The following is a 22,765-nucleotide window of genomic DNA, read 5'->3' as shown; positions in this document are numbered from 1 at the left end:
ATGGCATAGTCTAGTCTAACCTGTATGTTAACATTATGGTCTATGTGTTAACATTATGGTCTATGTGTTAACATTATGGTCTATGTGTTAATATTATGGTCTATGTGTTAATATTATGGTCTGTGTGTTAATATAATGGATACATTGCTCATACCACATGAAATGATAAAATTATCCCTACATTCAAAGTCAGAATTTATTGATGAGTTGTCATATTTATTATTAGTATTCATATTTTTCTTGAGAACTGTTCCCTTGTAATATTTATGACTAGTACATACATCACCTTGTCTTCTTGACAAGCTTTTAAAAATTACTGTATTGTGGGAGTTTTTAACAGTGGAGAAATTTGAGCAGTTTAATGGTCTCAAAGGAAGATTGTGTGGAGAGTGAATTTCATTAAAATTTACCTCCTTTAATAGTACAACACCAAGATTCTCAATCACCAAAGTATAACCTAAAATCCCATTTTCACCAAAATTGCTGATTTTGATTTTGTCTGAAAAATACCCTAAATGCAATAAAACAAGTGTTTATACTGTGGGTTTATTTACCATATCTACTGTCTTATAAGTCAAGTCTAGTTGTTGCCAACAGCATACACCATAATCTGCTATTAAATAATGCCCTGACAGATCAGGGTCTGTGTTATTTGCTTTTTATTTTATTGATTACTCCCCATAGATTCTGATCTGTCAGATGCATTGGCAGATTTGTGTCTGTGCAGATGCAATGTCATATCTGTGTCTGTGCAGCTTGCAGGTGGACTTGAAGGCAAGTATATATGGTAGATTCACAATTGCTGCCATTGATATGGTTGGAAAAAATACAGCCTTATGGAATTACATATAATAGTTTGAAATGTGTAATTTTGCAAAAATTAAATAAGCAAATTTTCCAACTCAGAAATTCATGAAGAATTAACAAGACCGAAATTTCTCCATATATTTTAGCTTGTACTGAGTTAGTAGACAGTTATTGATTGACAAGGGCTAATGAGGTATTACTGATTATAGACTGTAGGTACCACTGATTATAGATTGGCAGCTTATATTTGTCACTGATCAAAACTGGTAGGCAGGTCATGGGTCTTGAATACATCTATATTTTTTTTTTCCACAGCAAGTTCAAGTAAGTCACTGCATGGACTACAAACATAATGCATGGCTGGAAACTTACATTATTAGATATTCACTTTGCTTAGTCATGACACCTAATGATTACACTGGACAACAAATTTTTACAAAAGTCATGTTACTGAAATAAAATTAGTCAATTCTTATCAATTTTTATGTGCTGAACACGAATATGACAGTCAAATTGCAAAATTGGCTCTAGTTTTTTTGTAATCTGCAAGAAATTAATGTTTACATAACGAAATGCATTCCAATAGTAAAAGGTCAACTGTAATAGCCTACCTATAAAAAATCAAGTCATTGACTACATCTTAGATTTCTTCGCCTGTCTCTTGTACAGCTGTTCGGGAGCATCTCTGAGGAGTGTCCAGCAGTAGTCAGCCAGCATTGTAGTGGACCATTTTCCCTGGTATCTTTGTTCCATTGTTGCGATATCTTGATGAAAACGTTCGCCGTGTTCATCACTAACAATACCACAGTTGCTAGGAAAGAAATCCAAATGGGAATGAAGGAAGTGAATCTTTAGAGACATATTGCAGCCAAGTTTCTTATACTTCATCAACATGTCTTCTACTAGTTCCTTATAGTTTTCTGCCCTAACATTTCCGAGGAAGTTTGTAGAAACTAGGCGAAAAGCATTCCATGCTTGTTTCGCGTCACCTTCCAGCAAGTTGTTGAACCGGTCATCTTTGAAAAGCTCTCGAATCTGAGGACCCACAAAAACTCCCTCTTTAATCTTTGCTTCGCTGAGTCGAGGGAATTTTTCATGCAGGTATCGGAATGCTGGCAAAGTCCGGTCAATGGCTTTCATGAAGTTCTTCATCAAACCTAGTTTGATGTGAAGGGGTGGTAGCAAGATTTTCTGAGCCTCAACCAGAGCTGGGTGTTGGATATTCTTCTCTCCAATGGCTACATTCTGCCTGTGAGTCCATTCCTTCCTCATGTAGTGCATTTCCCTTGCTCGGCTATCCCACTCGCATAAGAAACACATGTATTTTGTATATCCTTGCTGCAGTCCCATTAAAAGGGCAACTACCTTCAAATCACCACAGAGGTGCCAGCTGTACTTGTTATACTCAATGGAATTCAGTAGCTGCCTTAAGTTATCGTATGTCTCTTTCATGTGGACAGCATACGCTACTGGAATAGATGGAAGAATGTTTCCATTGTGCAAAAGCACAGCCTTGAGACTCAGTTTCGAAGAGTCCACAAATAGTCTCCATTCTTGTGGGTCATGAGTGATTTTTAAAGCATTCATGAGGCCCTCAATATCGGAACAGAATATCAGATTACTTTCCTTTCTGAAGAAAGGCTCCAATTGCTGGTGGCGCTTTCGATATGCAGTAATTGTGACATCTTCTTCTAGAAGATTCCATTGTTGGAGTCTTGATCCTAGCAATTCTGCCTTGTTCTTTGATAAGTCCAAATCACGAATCAGGTCATTTAGTTCTTCCTGTGTTATTCTGTGTGGGGTTGATGATGCACCACAGTGAAAATCTGGATCACTGCATGCTGATGGACCAGGAGAAGAACAGGTCGACTCACCTTTGTCTTCGTCAGATGAATCAAGAGAATATTCTGCTGGAGGTTCTGGAATAGGAAGTCCCTCACCATGTGGAACTGGTCTCAATGCAGACGGAATGTTTGGGTAGACTATTCTCGACTTCTTTCGCTTCGTTATTCCGCCGGAAAGAGCAGGAACCAAGCAGAAGTAACAGTCATTTAGGTGGTTGCTTGGCTCTCTCCACACCATTGGGACTGCAAACGGCATTGATGACCTTTTGCAATTCAACCACTGTGAAAGCTGTGTTGTACATGTAGCACAGCATATATGCGGAGCCCAAGGCTTGTCTTGGTCACCAACCTTGCATCCGAAGTAAAGATGATATGCCTTCTTCACTTGAGAATTGATACTTTTCTTCTGGTTGGCAAATGTCACTTCCCCACAAATATAGCAAAAATTGTCCGCGGTATTAACACACTTTCGAGGCATTACTGTTCTTTATTGTACGTAAATGGATAAAATAATAAGTTTTATGTAACAGTAGCTTGAACTGTCTCGCACAACGTCTAAAATATTTTAAATGCTGAACCTATCTGATTGGGCTTTATATAGTACACTGCTTATGTCAGCTTCAGCAGCCGCCTGGCATTAGTATAATAGGCCTACACATGTATAGTACACTGCTGACATCAACTTACTTCAGCAGCCGCATGGCATTAGTATTGCATTGCATCAGAAAATGATGCAATCAACTGTGGATGATGTGAGCATGATGGTATTATGCAATGTTACATCATTATTCCGGATGTTGCTGCAGTCCTACTGGAGAAATTTACACAGTGAAACATAGAAAATGAGGTATATGAATATCTTCAAAACGAGAGCCAATACAAATTTTTCACGGTTATATTCGTGTTCGGCACACCAAAATACTACAGATTAGGGCCTTTTCAAGTCAGTAATGATTTCACTGTTGACCAGTGTTATTGATCATTCTAAGCGTAAGATTAAAAAATGCTAATGTCCTAATATTTACAAGTAATGTTCTGTTTTATGTGTGTAATTTCATTTCCATAATCAACAGTGTTTTGATTTTCCATTTTTTTGGGTCACATTTATTCTGTTGCAGTACCCTCTCTAACACTACAGTGTTTACTTGTGTAGAGCATGCATCTTACTGGGAACAGCTTCAACCCAGATCTGCAGTCCCATAATGCATCATTAATAGATCACATGATAAATTCTTGAGTTATGATTGACTAATTACACCAGATCTCAGGATAAACACTCATCCTCTCATTCAGGACCTGGCAATAATTGACTACTGAGGAAATCTTTGGTATTTACTTGTCCCTTGGTATTTACTTGTCCCATGGTGTTTACTTGTCCCTTGGTATTTACTTGTCCCATGGTGTTTACTTGTCCCGTGGTGTTTACTTGTCCCAATGGTGTTTACTTGTCCCTTGGTATTTACTTGTCCCTTGGTGTTTGCTTGTCCCTTGGTATTTACTTGTCCCTTGGTATTTACTTGTCCCTTGATATTTGCTTGTCCCTTAGTGTTTACTTGTCCCTTGGTATTTACTTGTCCCTTGGTGTTTGCTTGTCCCATGGTGTTTGCTTGTCCCTTGGTATTTACTTGTCCCATGGTATTTACTTGTCCCTTGGTATTTACTTGTCCCTTGGTGTTTACTTGTCCCTTGGTATTTACTTGTCCCTTGGTATTTGCTTGTCCCTTGGTGTTTACTTGTCCCTTGGTATTTACTTGTCCCTAAGTCCAGTACATGCAAATTTACAACTTGAGAATAAATCTGTGTTTTCTGCCTTTAACAAGAAGCTTAATATCTAGCTTGCATCAATTGTCAAATATTCAGTCTAGATCTAACCTGTAACAATGGAGGCCTACTTTTATTTGTGCCCAGGTACTTGATGCAAACAAGACACTAAAATCAGACCATATCATCAAGACGTTATGTTGTGCATGAAGACAGTGGTTTTAAATCCTTCTGGTACATGACCCTTGACACAATATATAATAAGATGCAAGGTTTCGCTTTTAAATAAAAAAGTTGCAGTTTTACACATAGCCCTTAATTTCTTAAAAGTATTCTTTTTTTCAGTGAGACTTTCAGCAGTCAAGGCCTTAGTCCAATGTGGAGAAATGTTCCATTTCAAAAGGCTTATCACACATCTTTATGAGTTAGAGCTGTGATAAGTTAAGAGCCAGGGAATGTTAACATCTTGTCATTTTTCATCTGATCTGTTAGGCTCACTCCAAGTCACTGGTTTTTTTTTTTTAAACTGTAGCTTGACCACTTCGGTAGGCCCTTACAATCTATAATATGGAGCTTCTGGTTGCCTAGTGGTTAGAGCATCTGCCTTGGATGCAGGAGGTCGCAGGTTCGAACCCCGGTCAAGTCATACCAAAGACTTGTTTTAAAAATGGTACTAACTCGCTTGGTGTTCAGCATTAAGAGGTTAGTGTTAGAACTGGTCGGCCTGGTGTCAGGATAATGTGATTGGGTGGAACATAATTCTACATGTCTGCGGCATGATGCCCGAGTGCTAGACATCACTATAAACTGCCACACTGCAGACATCATAGCAATATAACTAAAAAATTGTTAAAGCTACATTAAAAATCCAAATCACGCACATATTAAACAGTAGCTTTATTGATACCAGATCAAATACACCAGCTGATATTTCTACGAGTATATTCCAGTAATTATTTTTAACAAGAATAATTTTAAAAATTTACATTCAGAAGAAAGATTTTAAATGTCTTCACCAATTCCCATCAACTTCCACTGACTGCCATTCTAATCTATTTTATAAATCACATACTGTTGAGACATTAATGGTTGTAATTTAATTGGGGTCATGACATAATTAAATTCCAGCTCTTTTGGTCTATTAGCAATCTTTCCTTTGAAAGGTGCCCTTCAGTAGTGCTGTACAAATGAAGGTTTGAATGGCATGGATTTTCTTATAGTGCAGATGTTTATTAAATTGGGAGATGCTTGGAATTCTTCAAATGTTAGTGACATTTTTCATTTGAAAAGTAATTAATTACTTCTACAAATATATGCTTGCCTTGACAGGACAAAGTAAAAATGAACGGTTTTGAAAATACCAGTGTCCTGCCATGAGCATAACTCTGTTCAACCAGAATTCAACATTTTGACATTTTCTGACCCTTATCTAATCCATAAGGATGTGTTATTAAGCTCATTGAATAACAAACTTTCTTCTCATCAAAATAGATTACCATATTTGTATGCATATATTTTATGGGTTATACAGGAATTTACACACCATGCACCCTCTCCCCCCATTGTGTGGGTATCTTAGTGGACATGGTATAGCAGTTCTTTTTTCACACAGCTGGTAGTCATCATTTTATTTTTGAATTTATATAGATATCATTTGAATAACTGTGATTTTTTTAAAAGTTTGTTTATTTAATCAGACGTAAGAATAGCATGAAAAAATGGTGTTAAGAAATAAAAATGGATGTTAAGAATAAAAAATGGATGTTAAGAATAAAAATGGATGTTAAGACGTTAATTCCAGTGATACCTATCAAAATACAAACAAATTACAGTTGTCTTTGAAGGGAATAGATCATTGCAAGTGCTAATATAGTGTTCTTTTTCATATAATTAAAACTAAAACAAATACACATACAAAATAAAAAGAATTTTATTTCATGTAGTATTTTATTAATACACATTCCCAATATTGCACAATACTCAATACACATACCTAACATTCTATACAACTCTCATACTAGTGTCGGCATTTTAATAATTATTTACCCATTGGCATTTTAACAGTAATGTTGAAAGGAACATAATTGAGAAAGTTAATCCTTTTTGCTGGAATTGTCAAATCAGTCAGAGTGCTCATGTGATATGTCAGTTACTATTGCAAGACATGCTTCAGTGATCTCTGTTTTTCCTGCTTTGTCACCATCATCAAAAGACTGATGTTGCTGAAGTTGTCCATTTTGCTGAAGTATTCCAGCCAGGAATCCATTGTGAATAATGTTAGGTTTAATTCATGGAGTTACAACCCATTTGCACACCTCTGTGTATGTTGCTCATTGCTGGGGTCCCGTTTACATAAAAGTGTCCTCACCACTCGTCATGCATTTGTCCCATTCCGTGTGGATGTAGCACTTTAAAAAGAGGGTCACTGTGATATCAAGAGGCTGCACTTTGCATGTTAAACAGCAGTATACAGCCACCAGCATTATCCGTTGCTTGCACCGTTGGATCTTTGTGTGCAGGCATCCATCAAAATCTAGTGGTGACTTTGTGATTTAGCTATTTAGTGTATTGTCATTTCATGTGAAATTATGTTAGGATTTGTATGGATGGGTGGGTTATACCAAATAGTTTTTTTTTTACATGATCTGTGAATTTCTCCGGGTTTAATGTTTGGATGTATTATACATGTGGGTGGGGTATATGCATGAAAATATGGGTCTGAAAATGTGTTACTGTAAAAGTCATTAAGAAATCAAGGTGTAAAACTGCAAACGATGTTTCGTTTTATTGATTTTTTCAAGGGGCTACATATTCAAACGGTTTTAAACTTGCTGTCTTCACTCCAAACATAATTATTGTTTAGACCCATTTTGGTATTAAGTGTGTGTCAGGTGCCATTGGATTGATTTCATAAGAGTGCAGGTAATTAATATAGTTATTAAAGTGTAACACATTACAGTATAACATGGATGAGTTATAATGTATTTCAACTAACTCGTCCCATTTTTCCACCTGTTGCAGTAGGCACTATTTCCACAGGATGAGGTCACATTACATCATGTCAAATACTAAATCTGTTATTGCCTTCTCCTTTCGGAACTTGTTCAACTTTCTCCTGTACGAAATTTTCCAGGTTGACTTCAGGCAGGTTTTTAAGCGCCTTCTGTATAAACCATAATTGCCCATATTAAGGGAGCTTGGGCAGATTTCGAGCGGAATTTTAGATGAAATATGCAGATTAGTTATTCTAAGATTCCTCTTAAACAAAAACATCCATCTTAGATTTCTGCCTGAAATACAATTCTACCTGAATAAAAATCTACCAAAGGTTTCCGTCTAAAGAAAAGGCTGCCTAAAATGTCTACATAAATATCATCCAATAAAAAATTGCTTCAGATTTCTATTAAACTGCCTAATGATTCTTAGACATTATTGGGAATCAATGATAAATATTCACAATAAGTTTTAAAATGGATCATAAATTTTATTTGACAGACATTATCAAATAAGATTTCGGTTTTTCTTGTCCTCATTTTCTTTCCTGCATACATAACCTAATCCATGATGGCATCATTTAAGTCTTTTTCATTTCACTGAAAGTTTGGTGAGAAAAAACTTTCATTGAAATTTTGGCGAGATCTCACTAAAATTTCACTGAAATATTTGAGATTTCACAAAAATTCTGCCCAAAACTTTCATTCAAATTTAAAAATGTCACTGAAATGCTTGTGAGATTTCACAAAAAGTCTGATCAAAACTTTCTTTGAAATATTGGCAAGATCTCAGTAAAATTTCACTGAAATACTTGTGAGATTTCTCAGAAAATTTGGCCAAAACTTTTACTTAATTCTGGCAAGATCTCTAACATTTCATTGAAAGTTTTGTGAGAGTTTACTAAAACTTAGGTGAGATTTCAATAAAATTTGTATCATTATATTGTATTTTATTGATGTTTCAGTAATTTTTCCGACATTTCAAAAGGTTTCAAATAAATAATGGCTATGAATTAAACAGGACTTTATTAGCCAAGGTGATATTTCAGTGTACATGAAACAAAATTATACAGATGTTGTAATTGTATGACATCCAAGGCAAGAGATATGGCAGTTAATAATAATGATAATAATAATAAAGACTTTTTAGAGAAGGTAACTCAGTAGATAGTTCCTGAACGAGGTCATCAGCCACCATATTTGTGGTCAGCAGGCAGATTTACCATTGACTTTATATTGTGTTTGGAAATTGAAATAAATTCATTGAATCTCAAGATACTTTTACGAAAATTTCGTACATAAACAGAACACAAATCAAGTTTTTTGTTGCTATCTATATTTGTGATTTATAAGTTGACTTTGCTTCAGTGTGCCTTGTTAAAAATGGTATATTTTGGTGATTGCATATAGGAGACACTGCCAGGTTGCCCATCGTCCAGGCAAAATGGGCAGAATATCGTCTGCTAGTGACCTTATCGGGAAGCATCTATTAGTTACAGAACTAATCTACCTTGAGGCCCGTTCTATCTGCTATGAACAATATATACAGTACATGTATATACAACATGATGTGAAGAATCTGGCTTGACACAAAATAATTAAGTGATTTTAAAAATCAAAATATCAAGCCTGGAACATATGCACAGGCATCTGTGAACACATAAAATATATAAAATATAAAATATTATCCTGCATTGAAAAGTTCAACTGTGAAATGATGCAGAATTACAGAAAATTACAGAGACATTGATTATGAAAAAATGAAATGCTAGTAGTCTTATATATAAGAACTTGACTGATACTTTTGTTTTGTGTGTCAGGGTCTTACTGCCTAACTATTGGCGATTTGTAGTGTGTTTTGATGCCGACTAACATCGTAACAAAAGTAAAATTTTCAGGGATATCTCACACAACTGGCAACTAAAATAACAATGCTTTTCTACAAGGTAAAGTCATAATGTGAAATTTCAATCACATATTCTCACTGATATTTTCAGAAATGTTGGTAAAATTTCCTAAAATATGATAAGTTTAGTGAATAAAGAACTTTTGAGTGAATGTCTAAAAATGTTCACTGTGATTTTGCTGAAATTTCAGTCACACTTTCACTAGGGTATGATTTTTGTATAGCATATTTTAACAGGAAGCAAAAAAAAAATTATTTTTCAGAGTAAACATCAGATCAAGTCCAAAATCCACCTTGCACCAAATTTTCTAAGTCCATCTATGCTTGTAGTTCTTTTGATAAAAGTCACAATTACACCTAATATTTCTGCTAAAATCAGTCTAAGTCCAAAATCCATCTTAAAGTAGGAAATGAACTGGACAATCAGAACTTTTTCATCTAACAGTTATCCTTTAGGAGCTAAGAAATAGTACGCTTAACTATTAGACGGATTCAGTCTGCCTAAAGTCCATCTGAAATTAGTTTTTTTTAGGCGGAATACACCCAGAATCTACCTAAAATCCAGGTGGAATCTGCCTAAAATTTTCGAATGGGAGTACAGTATTGTATGGTGGGATATACTGACTCTGGGAGTACAGTATTGTATGGTGGGATATACTGACTCTGAGCCAAGCAACACTCCAGGTGGAATCTGCCTAAAACTTTTGTATGGGAGGACAGCATTGTATGATGGGATATACTGACTCTGGGAGGACAGTATTGTATGGTGGAATATACTGACTGGGAGGACAGTATTGTATCGTGGAATATACTGACTGGGGGGACAGTATTGTATGGTGGGATATACTGACTCTGGGAGGACAGTATTGTATGGTGGAATATACTGACTGGGAGGACAGTATTGTATGGTGGAATATACTGACTGGGAGGACAGTATTGTATGGTGGGATATACTGACTGGGAGGACAGTATTGTATGGTGGAATATACTGACTGGGAGGACAGTATTGTATGGTGGGATATACTGACCTCTGAGCCAAGCAACACTCCAGGAGATCAGTTTCCTCAGGAGAATAAAGCAATAATGGAGTTTTACATATGGATCTATACTGTTGGACTGAAATCATAACTAGAATAGACAGCATACACCCTGACTTGATGACATATTATGCCATGACAGATCTGGTTCTATGTTGTTTGGTTGGAATTATAACTAAAATAGTGTACATCCTGATCTGCTGATGCATTATGCCATGGCAGATCTGGGTCTATTCTGCTACCTTCAAAACATAGCCAGAATCGACATTGTATACCCTGATCTGTTGACATATTATGCAATGGCAGATCTGAGTACATGTGTATACTGTTTTCTTGAAATCATAGCTGGGACAGACACACCCAGACTTTGGTCTGTGAACATATTATGCCTAGCAGGTCTGTGTTCTTGGTTGAAACCATGACTAGAATGGACAGCATACATTGAACTGCTTATGCATTATCCCATGACAGATCTAGATCTGTGATGTGTGTTTGAAACCATGACTAGAATGGACAGCATACATTGAACTGCTTATGCATTATCCCATGACAGATCTGGATCTGTGATGTGTGTTTGAAATCATTATGTGATGGTAGATTATTGTCTGGACTGATTGAAATCATAGCCAGCTTCCAATCCATTATGAGTCATACCATAACTTAATCTCCAACATCCATTTATGAGTTGTACCATAACTTACATCTCCAACATCCATTATGAGTTGTACCATAACTCATCCATTATGAGTTGTACCATAATTTACATCTCTGACATCCATTATGAGTTGTACCATAACTTACATCTCCAACATCCATTATGAGTTGTACCATAACTTGCATATCTGACATCCATTATGAGTTGTACCATAATTTACATCTCTGACATCCATCATGAGCTGTACCATAACTTACATCCCTGACATCCATTATGAGTCATATCATAACTTACATCTCTGACATACCTTACCCTTCAGCTCCAAAAACATTTTCATGACTTTTGTATAACCTGGTTGAGAATTATTAATTCCTACTTGTTTTACAAATTTTAAAATTGTCACACTCCATTCATGCAACATTGTGTATTGGTTGAGAATTATTAATTCCTACTTGTTTTACAAATTTTAAAATTGCCACACTCCATTCATGCAACATTGTGTATTGGTTGAGAATTATTAATTCCTACATGTTTTACAAATTTTAAAATTGCCACACTCCATTCATGCAACATTGTGTATTGGTTGAGAATTATTAATTCCTACATGTTTTACAAATTTTAAAATTGCCACACTCCATTCATGCAACATTGTGTATTGGTTGAGAATTATTAATTCCTACATGTTTTACAAATTTTAAAATTGCCACACTCCATTCATGCAACATTGTGTATTGGTTGAGAATTATTAATTCCTACTTGTTTTACAAATTTTAAAATTGGCACACTCCATTAATGAAACATTTTTAATTGGTTGAGAATTAATTCCTTTATATGCTTTTCAAATTTCAACTTATGCTACACTCCATCCATGCAAACTTTTGTAATCTGTTGGAAAAAAAACACATCAGCTGTGTTAAAGCCATAATATTTTTAGTAGACATAGCAGCTTAACGTACATGACCAGCTGCATAGTTACAATGCTGATGATCCTATGGGTAAAAAAAATTCCAGTAACTCTATACACCATAAAAGATACTTGCCATGGTAATGGCTAGATTGAAAACACAAGAATGTGAACCAAAGTGACAACATTCTCTAAGTCATAAAAATCTTATATACCGGTAAATATAGATTTTTGTCCTTTATGTAAAATACATGTGCTAGACATTCCATAATAATGCATTATTAACAGAATTGGTACCCTGGAAATTTCTTTAAATTGTATTTGGATTGTCTTTGGCATCTTTGAAGAATAGGTCATGTAGACATTATTTTAAAATTCTAATAAAAATATCAGCCATTATTTTACAATATAATTTATATTATATTCCACATTTATTTGGTGTAAGGAATTTATTGTGACCTGAATAGTTTTTAAATTCTTATTATACAAGTATATGGTTCTTTATCTTTTAATACTAATAATAATAATAATAATAACAACAATGATAATAATAATGATGTCTACATTTGTTCTTTTAAATGTAGTCAAAGCACATGTTTTTAATGCTACTTAATTATTAATAAATTACTAAAGCCACTTTGATTGCATTATTGTGGAATGTTTAGCATAAGAAAGGATAAATATCTACTCTACATGAGATATAATATAAGAAAGGATAAAAATCTTGTTTTGAATGATATCTAGAATATACAGTGTACACCCTGATTGACATATAAGCCATGGCAGAACTGGACCTATGTGGTACGTTTAAAATCATAACTAGAATATACAGTGTACACCCTGATTGACATATATGCCATGACAGAGCTGGACCTGTGTGGTATGTTAAAAATCATAACTAGAATATACAGTGTACACGCTGATTCACATATATACCATGACAGATCTGGATCTATGTTTGTATGTTAAAGATCATAACTAGAATATACATTGTACACCCTGAATGACATATATACCATGACAGATCTGGATCTATGTTTGTATGTTAAAGATCATAACTAGAATATACAGTGTACACCCTGATTCACATATATGCCATGGCAGATCTGGATCTATGTTTGTATGTTAAAGATCATAACTAGAATATACAGTGTACACCCTTATTCACATATATGCCTTGGCAGATCTGGATCTATGTTTGTTTGTTAAAAATGATAACTAGAATATACAGTGTACACCCTGATGCATTATGCTGTGGCAGATCTGGACCTATATCATATGTTAAAATTCATAACTAGAATATACAGTATACACCCTGATTGGCATATATGCTATGGCAGATCTGAACCTATGTGGTATGTTGAAAATTATATCTAGAATATACAGTGTACACCCTGAATGACATATATGCCATGGCAGATCTGGATCTATGCTTGTATGTTAAAAATCATAAGTAGAATATACAGTGTACACCCTGATTGATATATATGCCATGGCAGATCTGGACCTATGTTGTATGTTGAAAATTATAACTAGAATATACATTGTACACCCTGATTCACATATATGCCATGTTTGTATGTTAAAGATCATAACTAGAATATACAGTGTACACCCTGATTGACATATATGCCATGACAGAGCTGGACCTGTGTGGTATGTTAAAAATCATAACTAGAATATACAGTGTACACCGTGATTCACATATATGCCATGACAGATCTGGATCTATGTTTGTATGTTAAAGATCATAACTAGAATATACAGTGTACACCCTGAATGACATATGCCATGGCAGATCTGGATCTATGTTTGTTTGTTAAAAATCATAACTAGAATATACAGTGTACACCCTGATTGACATATATGCCATGACAGAGCTGGACCTGTGTGGTATGTTAAAAATCATAACTAGAATATAAAGTGTACACCCTGATTCACATATATGCCATGGCAGATCTGGATCTATGTTTGTATGTTAAAGGTGATAACTAGAATATACAGTGTACATCCTGATTCACATATATGCCATGGCAGATCTAGATCAATGTTGTATGTTAAATATCATAACTAGAATATACAGTGTACACCCTGACTGACATATGCCATGGCTGATCTAGACCTATGTTGTATGTTAAAAATGATAACTAGAATATACAGTGTACACCCTGATGTATTATGCTGTGGCAGATCTGGACCTATGTCATATGTTAAAAATCATAACTAGAATATACAGTGTACACCCTGAAATGACATATATGCCATGGCAGATCTGGATTATGTTTGCATGTTAAAAATCATAAGTAGAATATACAGTGTACACCCTGATTGATATATATGCCATGGCAGATCTGGATCTATGTTGTATGTTAAATATCATAGCTAGAATATATAGTGTACACCCTGATTGACATATATGCCTTGGCAGATCTGGATCTATATTTGTATGTTAAAAATCATAACTAGAATATACAGTGTACACCCTGATTGACATATAAGCCATGGCAGAGTTTGGTCTGTCTATGCTGTTTGCTGAAATCATAGCTGTAATAGACAACATACACCCTGATCTTCTGTAATGGCAGATATGGGTCTATGATTCTCTCTTCTTGCCATATGATCTATCAGACTGCCTTCCTAAAAGTGTAATAGAGCTTATTCATTCTGTCACTTTATGCCATTGTTTATTGCAGCAGGGACATCTTTATGTGGTCCTTAACTTCCATACCTCCATTCATCTGTTCATACATTCCATTCCCCCATTTACCCCATACGTCCATTCATCTGTCCATACCTTCTATACCTCCATTCATCTATCCATACCTGCGTTTGTATGTCCATAGCTTCCGTACCTCCATCCATCTGTCCATACCTCCTTTCATCTGTCCTTAGCTTCCATACATCCATTCATCTGTTCATACATTCCATTCCCCCATTTACCCCATATGACCATTCATCTGTCCATACCTTCTATACCTCCATTCACCTGTCCATACCTGCGTTTGTATGTCCATAGCTTCCATACCTCCATTTATCTGTCCATAGCTTCTGTACCTCCATCCATCTGTCCATAGCTCCTTTCATCTGTCCTTAGCTTCCATACATCCATTCATCTGTCAATAACACCATTCATCTGTCTGTAGCCTCCATGCCATTATTCATCAGTTCATAGCTTCAATGACTCCATTCATCTGCCAATAGCTTTCATACCTCCATTCATCTCTCAATAACTTCCATACCTCCATTTATCTATCCATAGCTTCCGTTTCTCAATTCATCTGTCTGTGGTGGCGCTATACAGTTTCGCATTTTGCATAGGGTTAGGAATTTAAAGAAAAAGAATGTCCCCAGCTTTCCTCACTGGTTATACTGGCTATTTAAAAAAGACCTTGTATATCTTAGGTATAATGCAAAGAACCTTTAATTCCCTTTATTTTGGTGTATGATTGATGGGTGTACTATGGGTTATAGAGTATACAGCTTGGCCTTACTTCAAATGTGCACCTTTCAAAAAAGTGCTAGCTCTACTTGGTCATTTTCACTTCCTGAACTTCAGAGGTCAATTGTATAAAAAAGAGCCGATAACTTTTTTTACATTTTATATATTTGGTAATTCATTCATTGCACTTTCAGAAGCTGGTATTGTCTAGTCTGGCAAAATTCATTTTCCCTATTTTAATAGCTGCTATGTATAGTGTACTTTAGACTAATTCAGACTGATTTTTTAACACAAGGGAGCAGTCATTTTAGTTAGCAGTGTGCTTAAATCATGTAAAATTTCCAAAAGTACAATATCCAAAAGAAATATCATCCACATTACATTAATGTAGCATAGAGGTATGCAAACGTTCTCTCCACTGTGCATGTTTTAAATGTGAACTACTTCACCTTACATACGTCACTCTCTCAAAAGTACATATTATCTGGTGAGCGCCACCATAAAGAAGAGGTAGGTATTATTTTTTTATGATTTAATTATGTTTATATGGCTGAAACATTTAAGTCGCAAGCATCAAAACAATCCTTATGAATAATTCTCCTGCCTTTTTCCCCACAGAACAGTATTTATGAGTGTCAGAGTCTCTAACAAGTCCAGCCTACCCTCCCCCCATGATAAAAGTGAGCTATTTTAAGAATGCACATTACATTTTGTAAACATAGCAACCAATGTTATGCTGAATGACAGGAACATGAAACTAGCCAGAATTATTTCTGAGATATCAACAATGAATTTTACAATTAGAAAAGGGAGGTAACTCATCAGCTTCATAAAGGTCAAAGGTCAAAGTGTAAAATATTTGCCTATTGTTTAATATGGAAGAAGCGAATTCACTTTCTCTTCATTTATTTTTTTATTTCATTGCAAATAAATGAAAAGAAACATTTTCACCATATATTTCTGTCACTTATTGCAACAGTTTTAAATTTAAGTTGACTCTATTCCTATATTCTAAGTCTTCTAATTTCCCCATAATTAAGGTCTCTACTCACACAAACATACCTCATGGCAAATTATGTAAGCAAGAGAAAAATGATCATAATTAGCTTATTTTCATGCTTAAATGCAATATGAATGTACCATTTTATTCAGAACATCATACATAATTATATGAAAATAAAAAAAAATAATTGCAAACATTTTTTTATTTTCTTTAAGGTGGCGCTATACAGTTTCGCATTTTGCATAGGGTTAGGAATTTAAAGAAAAAGAATGTCCCAGGCTTTCCTCACTGGTTATACTGGCTATTTAAAAAAGACCTTGTATATCTTAGGTATAATGCAAAGAACCTTTAATTCCCTTTATTTTGGTGTATGATTGATGGGTGTACTATGGGTTATAGAGTATACAGCTTGGCCTTACTTCAAATGTGCACCTTTCAAAAAAGTGCTAGCTCTACATGGTCATTTTCACTTCCTGAACTTCAGAGGTCAATTGTATAAAAAAGAGCCGATAACTTTTTTTACATTTTATATATTTGGTAATTCATTCATTGCACTTTCAGAAGCTGGTATTGTCTAGTCTGGCAAAATTCATTTTCCCTATTTTAATAGCTGCTATGTATAGTGTACTTTAGACTAATTCAGACTGATTTTTTAACACAAGGGAGCAGTCATTTTAGTTAGCAGTGTGCTTAAATCATGTAAAATTTCCAAAAGTACAATATCCAAAAGAAATATCATCCACATTACATTAATGTAGCATAGAGGTATGCAAACGTTCTCTCCACTGTGCATGTTTTAAATGTGAACTACTTCACCTTACATACGTCACTCTCTCAAAAGTACATATTATCTGGTGAGCGCCACCTGTAGCTTCCATACCTCCATTCCTCTGTTCAGACCTTTCATACCTCCATTCCTCTGTTCAGACCTTTCTTACCTCCATTCCTCTGTTCAGACCTTTCATACCTCCATTCATATGTTCATACTGTAGCTTCCATATCTCCATTCGTCTGTCTGTAGCTTCCATACCTCCATTCATCTGTCTGTAGCTTCCATATCTCCATTCATCTGTCTGTAGCTTCCATATCTCCATTCATCTGTCTGTAGCTTCCATATCTCCATTCATCTGTCTGTAGTTTCCATATCTCCATTCATCTGTCTGTAGCTTCCATATCTCCATTCATCTGTCTGTAGCTTCCATATCTCCATTCATCTGTCCATTTGCATTCATGTTGACCATTAATCATACTTATCAGGAATACTTGTATCCAAAATGTATAACATATTCATTAAAGGAACATAGTTTTAGTCATTTCATCATCATTTTCATCAAAGAGAAGCACTGGTCAGCCTAGAACATCATTTTTATTAAATTGAACACTGGTCAGCCTAGAACATCATTTTCATCAAATTGAAACACTTGTCAACCCAAAACATCATTTTCAACAAAGAGAAACACTTGTCAGCCCAGAACATCATTTTCATCAAAGAGAAACACTTGTCAGCCCAGAACATCATTTTCATCAAAGAGAAACACTGGTCAGCCCAGAACATCATTTTTATTAAATTGAAACACTGGTCAGCCCAGAACATCCTTTTTATCAAATAAAAACACTTGTCAGCCAAGAATCATCAAGATTGAAAAGGTCAATTGACCATCAAAATTTTTTACTTGCTATTTCAAGTGCTGGGCAATTGAAATATTTCATCCCCTGCATTAGTGGTGTGACAGTTAATCAAATTAATCAAATATCAGACTGAAAGTTAAATGAGCAAGTGTTAGATTATGAACATCCATAATAAATCATGACAGTTTGTTTTTCTTTTTACTGTTCAACTTTTTGGGTCAGATTCTTTCAGGAAATGTAAAACATGTGATTAACAGCATCCATTTATTACAGCCCTTCAGTATTTACTACAACGCTAATGACTGCACCATGGCAGACAACCAATATCCTTGTAAACCGTTCAGTATTTACTACAACGCTAATGACTGCACCATGGCAGACAACCAATATCCTTGTAAACCGTTCAGTTTACACAGTACAGTGCAATCAACTTAACTGTTACCATGTACACAAAAAAGCCAGTGCTAATGAAAAAATACATAAAACATTCAAATGAGTTGCTGTTGGATCATCACCTTTAAATCTTAATCAATTCTCAACACTACTGTCAAATAATAATGTTTTCATATAATGCTTTGTTTCACTGAATATATGTCCCTAAATTACCCGATCCATCTCTCAAGGTGTATATTACAAATATTCTAAGTGTATATTTCATGTTTTATTGATTTAATATATGTCTTTACTAGATCAGAGTGATCAATATCTGATTTACAACTGGAATTGCCCTGTAATGACATTTTCTCATATGACCAGTTTTATAGGGTTTCTTCACTTTTTAATTGGATTACCCGTTCTTCAGCACATCTGTGTGATATACAGGCAACACGTAACACAGTATTGACTGTCTTAAAAGACCACTATGTGAGAGACCATCTGTCTTGAGAGACCAGGCCATGAACCCAAGACTGAATGATTATGATGGTGCTCTACAGTTTCGTATTTTGCATTGGGTTAGAAATTTAAAGAAAAAGAATTTCCCCAGCTTTCCTCACTGGTTATACTGGCTATTTAAAATAGACCTTGTATATCTTAGGTATAATTCAAAGAACCTTTAATTCCCTTTATTTTGGTGTAAGATTGATGGGTGTAATATGGGTTATAGTGAACTTCAGAGGTAAATTGTATAAAAAAGAGCTGATAACTTTTTTTTTACATTTTATATATTTGGTAATTCATTCATTGCACTTTCAGAAGCTGGTATTGTCTAGTCTGGCAAAATTCATTTTCCCTATTTTAATAGCTGCTGTGGATAGTGTACTTTAGACTAATTAAGGCTGATTTTTTAGCACAAGGGAGCAGTCATTTTAGTTAGCAGTGTGCTTAGATCATGTACAGTTTCCAAAAGTACAATATCCAAAGAAATATCATCCACATTACATTAATGTAGCATAGAGGTATGCCACCATTCTCTCCATTGTGCATGTTTTAAATGCAAACAACTTCACCTTACATACGTCACTCTCTCAAAAGTACATATTAACTGGTGAGTGCCCCTATATAGTATTATGACCTGTTTCGAGAGACCATCTATTTAAAAAGACCATTTTTGAGGGCAGAAGGAGTGGTCTCTTAAGACAGGTTTTACCGTATATCTGAAACAAATGTAGTACAATAGGACCTTCAACACCTACCTCCCTGCAAAAACGCATGGTCCTTCAATACAAGTGTCCTCTCATGACAGGTCACACTATATAATCCATACGTTTAGAATTTGATATGTCAGATAGGTTTTGCTGCAAATACTCTATTAAACTTGTATGAAATAAAAATGCCACTTTCCATTTAGACCCAGACATGCCAGATTATTATTGGATAGTATATCTTAGTCCATGTTTTTTGTAATTGTACGTGGATATGCACAATACATTTTATAAAATAGACATAGGTACTGTATTGTAAGTCAGATTGATCTTCTAACTGCACAGACCTGGATCGGCCATCACATAACGTGCCAGCAGATTTTGATCTATGTGGTTTACTAAGAGTAATCAGTAGAACAAACAGCATAGAACCTAATCTGCCATTACATAACATCCAGCAGATTTTGATCTCTGCTGTTTGTAGGTTGTAATTAGTAGAACAAACAGCATGAAACCTATATGCCAATGCATAATGTACCAACACATCAGGGTCTGTATTTTAAAATTCCAAATTTCAGAATTTAAGGAAAAACCTCATTAATTTGTAAAGTTGCTCTTTGATGAAAATTTTTATATTTTCTTGCAGACAAGATTCACAAACCTCAAAGAATGATTTTTTTATTTCCTCAAGATAAGTTTGACAAAACACTACTAGAACATATATTCTTTTGTTTCTACAAGTCTATAGTGGCAAGAAAGATACCATTTAATATTTTTTTTATTTTTTCAGATTATCAAGTTGGAGAATCTGAAGAAGCCGATTTATGTCATGTTCTCTGTGCTCTTTCCGTCATCTTAATGTTTCCCTCATCATAATGCCATCCTCAATACAGAGATGCTGTGAAAATTGGAAAAAAAATTATTATTGGACTATCTTATCATTTTCTAAAAAGACAACTGGACATCATTCTTGTTTCCCTGACAACTGATGGTGGTGATAATGCACAGTACTGGTCATTTTTTAGAGTGATTCCATTGCAAGACATCTAAGCTAGTATTTTTTTCAGATAACAAAATTATTGTGTAATTTTTTTAGATCCACAGTCATGACACCCCCTCTCAGAATAATTTGTCCAGAATAATAAAAAGAGCAATCTTTATTTGTCACCATAGCAACATAATATAGTGTGACACTACTATGCCTGTCATACAGACAACTCTTCTGCTCAATTACCCTGAATAAGCATTACAATATCATCTGTCACATTATGTGCAAAAAGATCGGTGGCTACTCTATACATTCTGCCTGTGATTGCCATCATGCAGAGTAGACCTGATATACAATTGCATTACACAATGACAGATCTGGATGTTCTATCTGTGATTGCCATCAGAGTAGACCCTGATATACCAATGCATTACACAATGACATATCTGGGTGTTCTATCTGTGATTGCCATTAGAGTGGACCTTGATGTACCAATACATTGCACAATGATAGATCTGGGTGTTGTATCTGTGATACTATCAGAGTAGACCCTGATATACCAATGCATTACACAATGACAGATCTGGGTGTTCTATCTGTGATTGCCATCAGAGTAGACCCTGATGTAACAATACATTGCACAATGACAGTTCTTGGTGTTCTATCTGTGATTGCCATCAGAGTAGACCCTGATATACCAATGCATTACACAATGACATATCTGGGTGTTCTGTGATTGCCATCAGAGTAGATGCTGATGTACCAAATCATTGCACGTGACAGATCTAGGTGTTCTATCTGTTATTACCTCTCAGAATAGACCACGATGTACCAGTGCCTTACACAATGACAGATCTGGGTGTTCTGTCTGCGATCAGCATCAAAGTAGACCCTGATGTACCAATACATTTCACAATGACATCTGGATTTATGCTGTTCTATCTGTGCTTGCCATCAAACAGTGTTGACTCTGATGTACCAGTATATTTATTATTGCAGATCTGGATTTGCACAGTACAGTATGCAATGGCAGATCTGGGTTTACACAGTATATTATGCAATGGAAGATCTGAGTTTAAACAATACAGTTTGCAATGGCAGATCTGGATTCTCACAGTACAGTATGCCATGGCTGATTTGGGTTTACACAGTACATTACACAATGGCAGATTTGGGCTTTAACAGTACATAACACAATGGCAGATTTGGGTTTTCATAGTAGAGTATGAAATGGCTGATTTGAATTTGGGCTTTAACAGTACATAACACAATGGCAGATTTGGGTTGACACAGTACTTTACACAATGGCAGATCTGGGTTTACACTACAGTACACAGTGGCAGATATGGGTTTTCACAGTTGAATACACATTATATGTGGTCAATTATGTAATTGATTTTTAAATTGCCTTTTATTAGTTATTCATATTTCCAATATTATTTGACAAAATTAAGGGTCTGATGAATTAGTTCTGGTTTTGTAGCCCACGCAATCAACGTAAGATGAGGTAAAAGTTCTTTTAGAAATGGAAAATACGCACTTATGATGCAGTGTGTGTCAATCATCAGCAATTATTTGTCAACATCATGGATTCAGATTGTATAATTATAGTCCCTGCTGTTATTCATTTCCTGAAAAACTGTTCATTCTCATTATTACGCAGTTTTCCAGTGAAATTTGTTATTTTATTTCTCTTATGATTTGTATTTTGATCAACATTTGCTGTGTGGATAAATGTATTTTCTTTCAAATTTGCTTTTGTTACAATGTTGGTTTAAGGTAATATCAATGTGTTTAGAATGTATAGGCCTGTGATAAGGTGGAGTGTAATGTATAGGCCTGTGATAAGGTGGAGTGTAATGTATAGGCCTGTGATATGGTGGAGTGTAATGTATAGGCCTGTGATAAGGTGGAGTGTAATGTATAGGCCTGTGATAAGGTGGAGTGTAATGTATAGGCCTGTGATATGGTGGAGTGTAATGTATAGGCCTGTGATAAGGTGGAGTGTAATGTATAGGCCTGTGATAAGGTGGAGTGTAATGTATAGGCCTGTGATAAGGTGGAGTGTAATGTATAGACCTGTGATAAGGTGGAGTGTACCATATTATGATATCGCCCATCTGCATCCACATCTTTCTGTTCCCTATTTCATTTCACACAATAACTGGAATTCCCCACTATATACCTTTATCAAATTTTGTAAATATCTTGCATCT

General features: G+C 35.2%; 1 protein-coding gene across 3 annotated transcripts in view; it reads left to right on the top strand.

Annotated features, from left to right (window-relative positions):
• LOC149795676 (BTB/POZ domain-containing protein 16-like) overlaps window positions 1–22,300 on the top strand; it is a 263,165-nt gene extending 240,865 nt beyond the window's left edge. For all 3 annotated transcript variants that reach the window (XM_089965525.1, XM_089965523.1, XM_089965524.1), the window contains one exon: window positions 20,352–22,300. In XM_089965525.1, the coding sequence (XP_089821651.1) occupies window positions 20,352–20,420 (69 nt within the window). In that variant the 3' untranslated portion in view covers window positions 20,421–22,300. The remainder of the gene's footprint in view (window positions 1–20,351) is intronic.
• The last annotated feature ends 465 nt before the right edge of the window (window positions 22,301–22,765 follow it).

Source organism: Sinohyriopsis cumingii, chromosome 7 (genome assembly GCF_028554795.1).
Source record: "Sinohyriopsis cumingii isolate HCF-2022 chromosome 7, ASM2855479v2, whole genome shotgun sequence".
Taxonomy (NCBI): domain Eukaryota; kingdom Metazoa; phylum Mollusca; class Bivalvia; order Unionida; family Unionidae; genus Sinohyriopsis; species Sinohyriopsis cumingii.
This window is presented reverse-complemented; position numbering and strand designations above follow the sequence as displayed.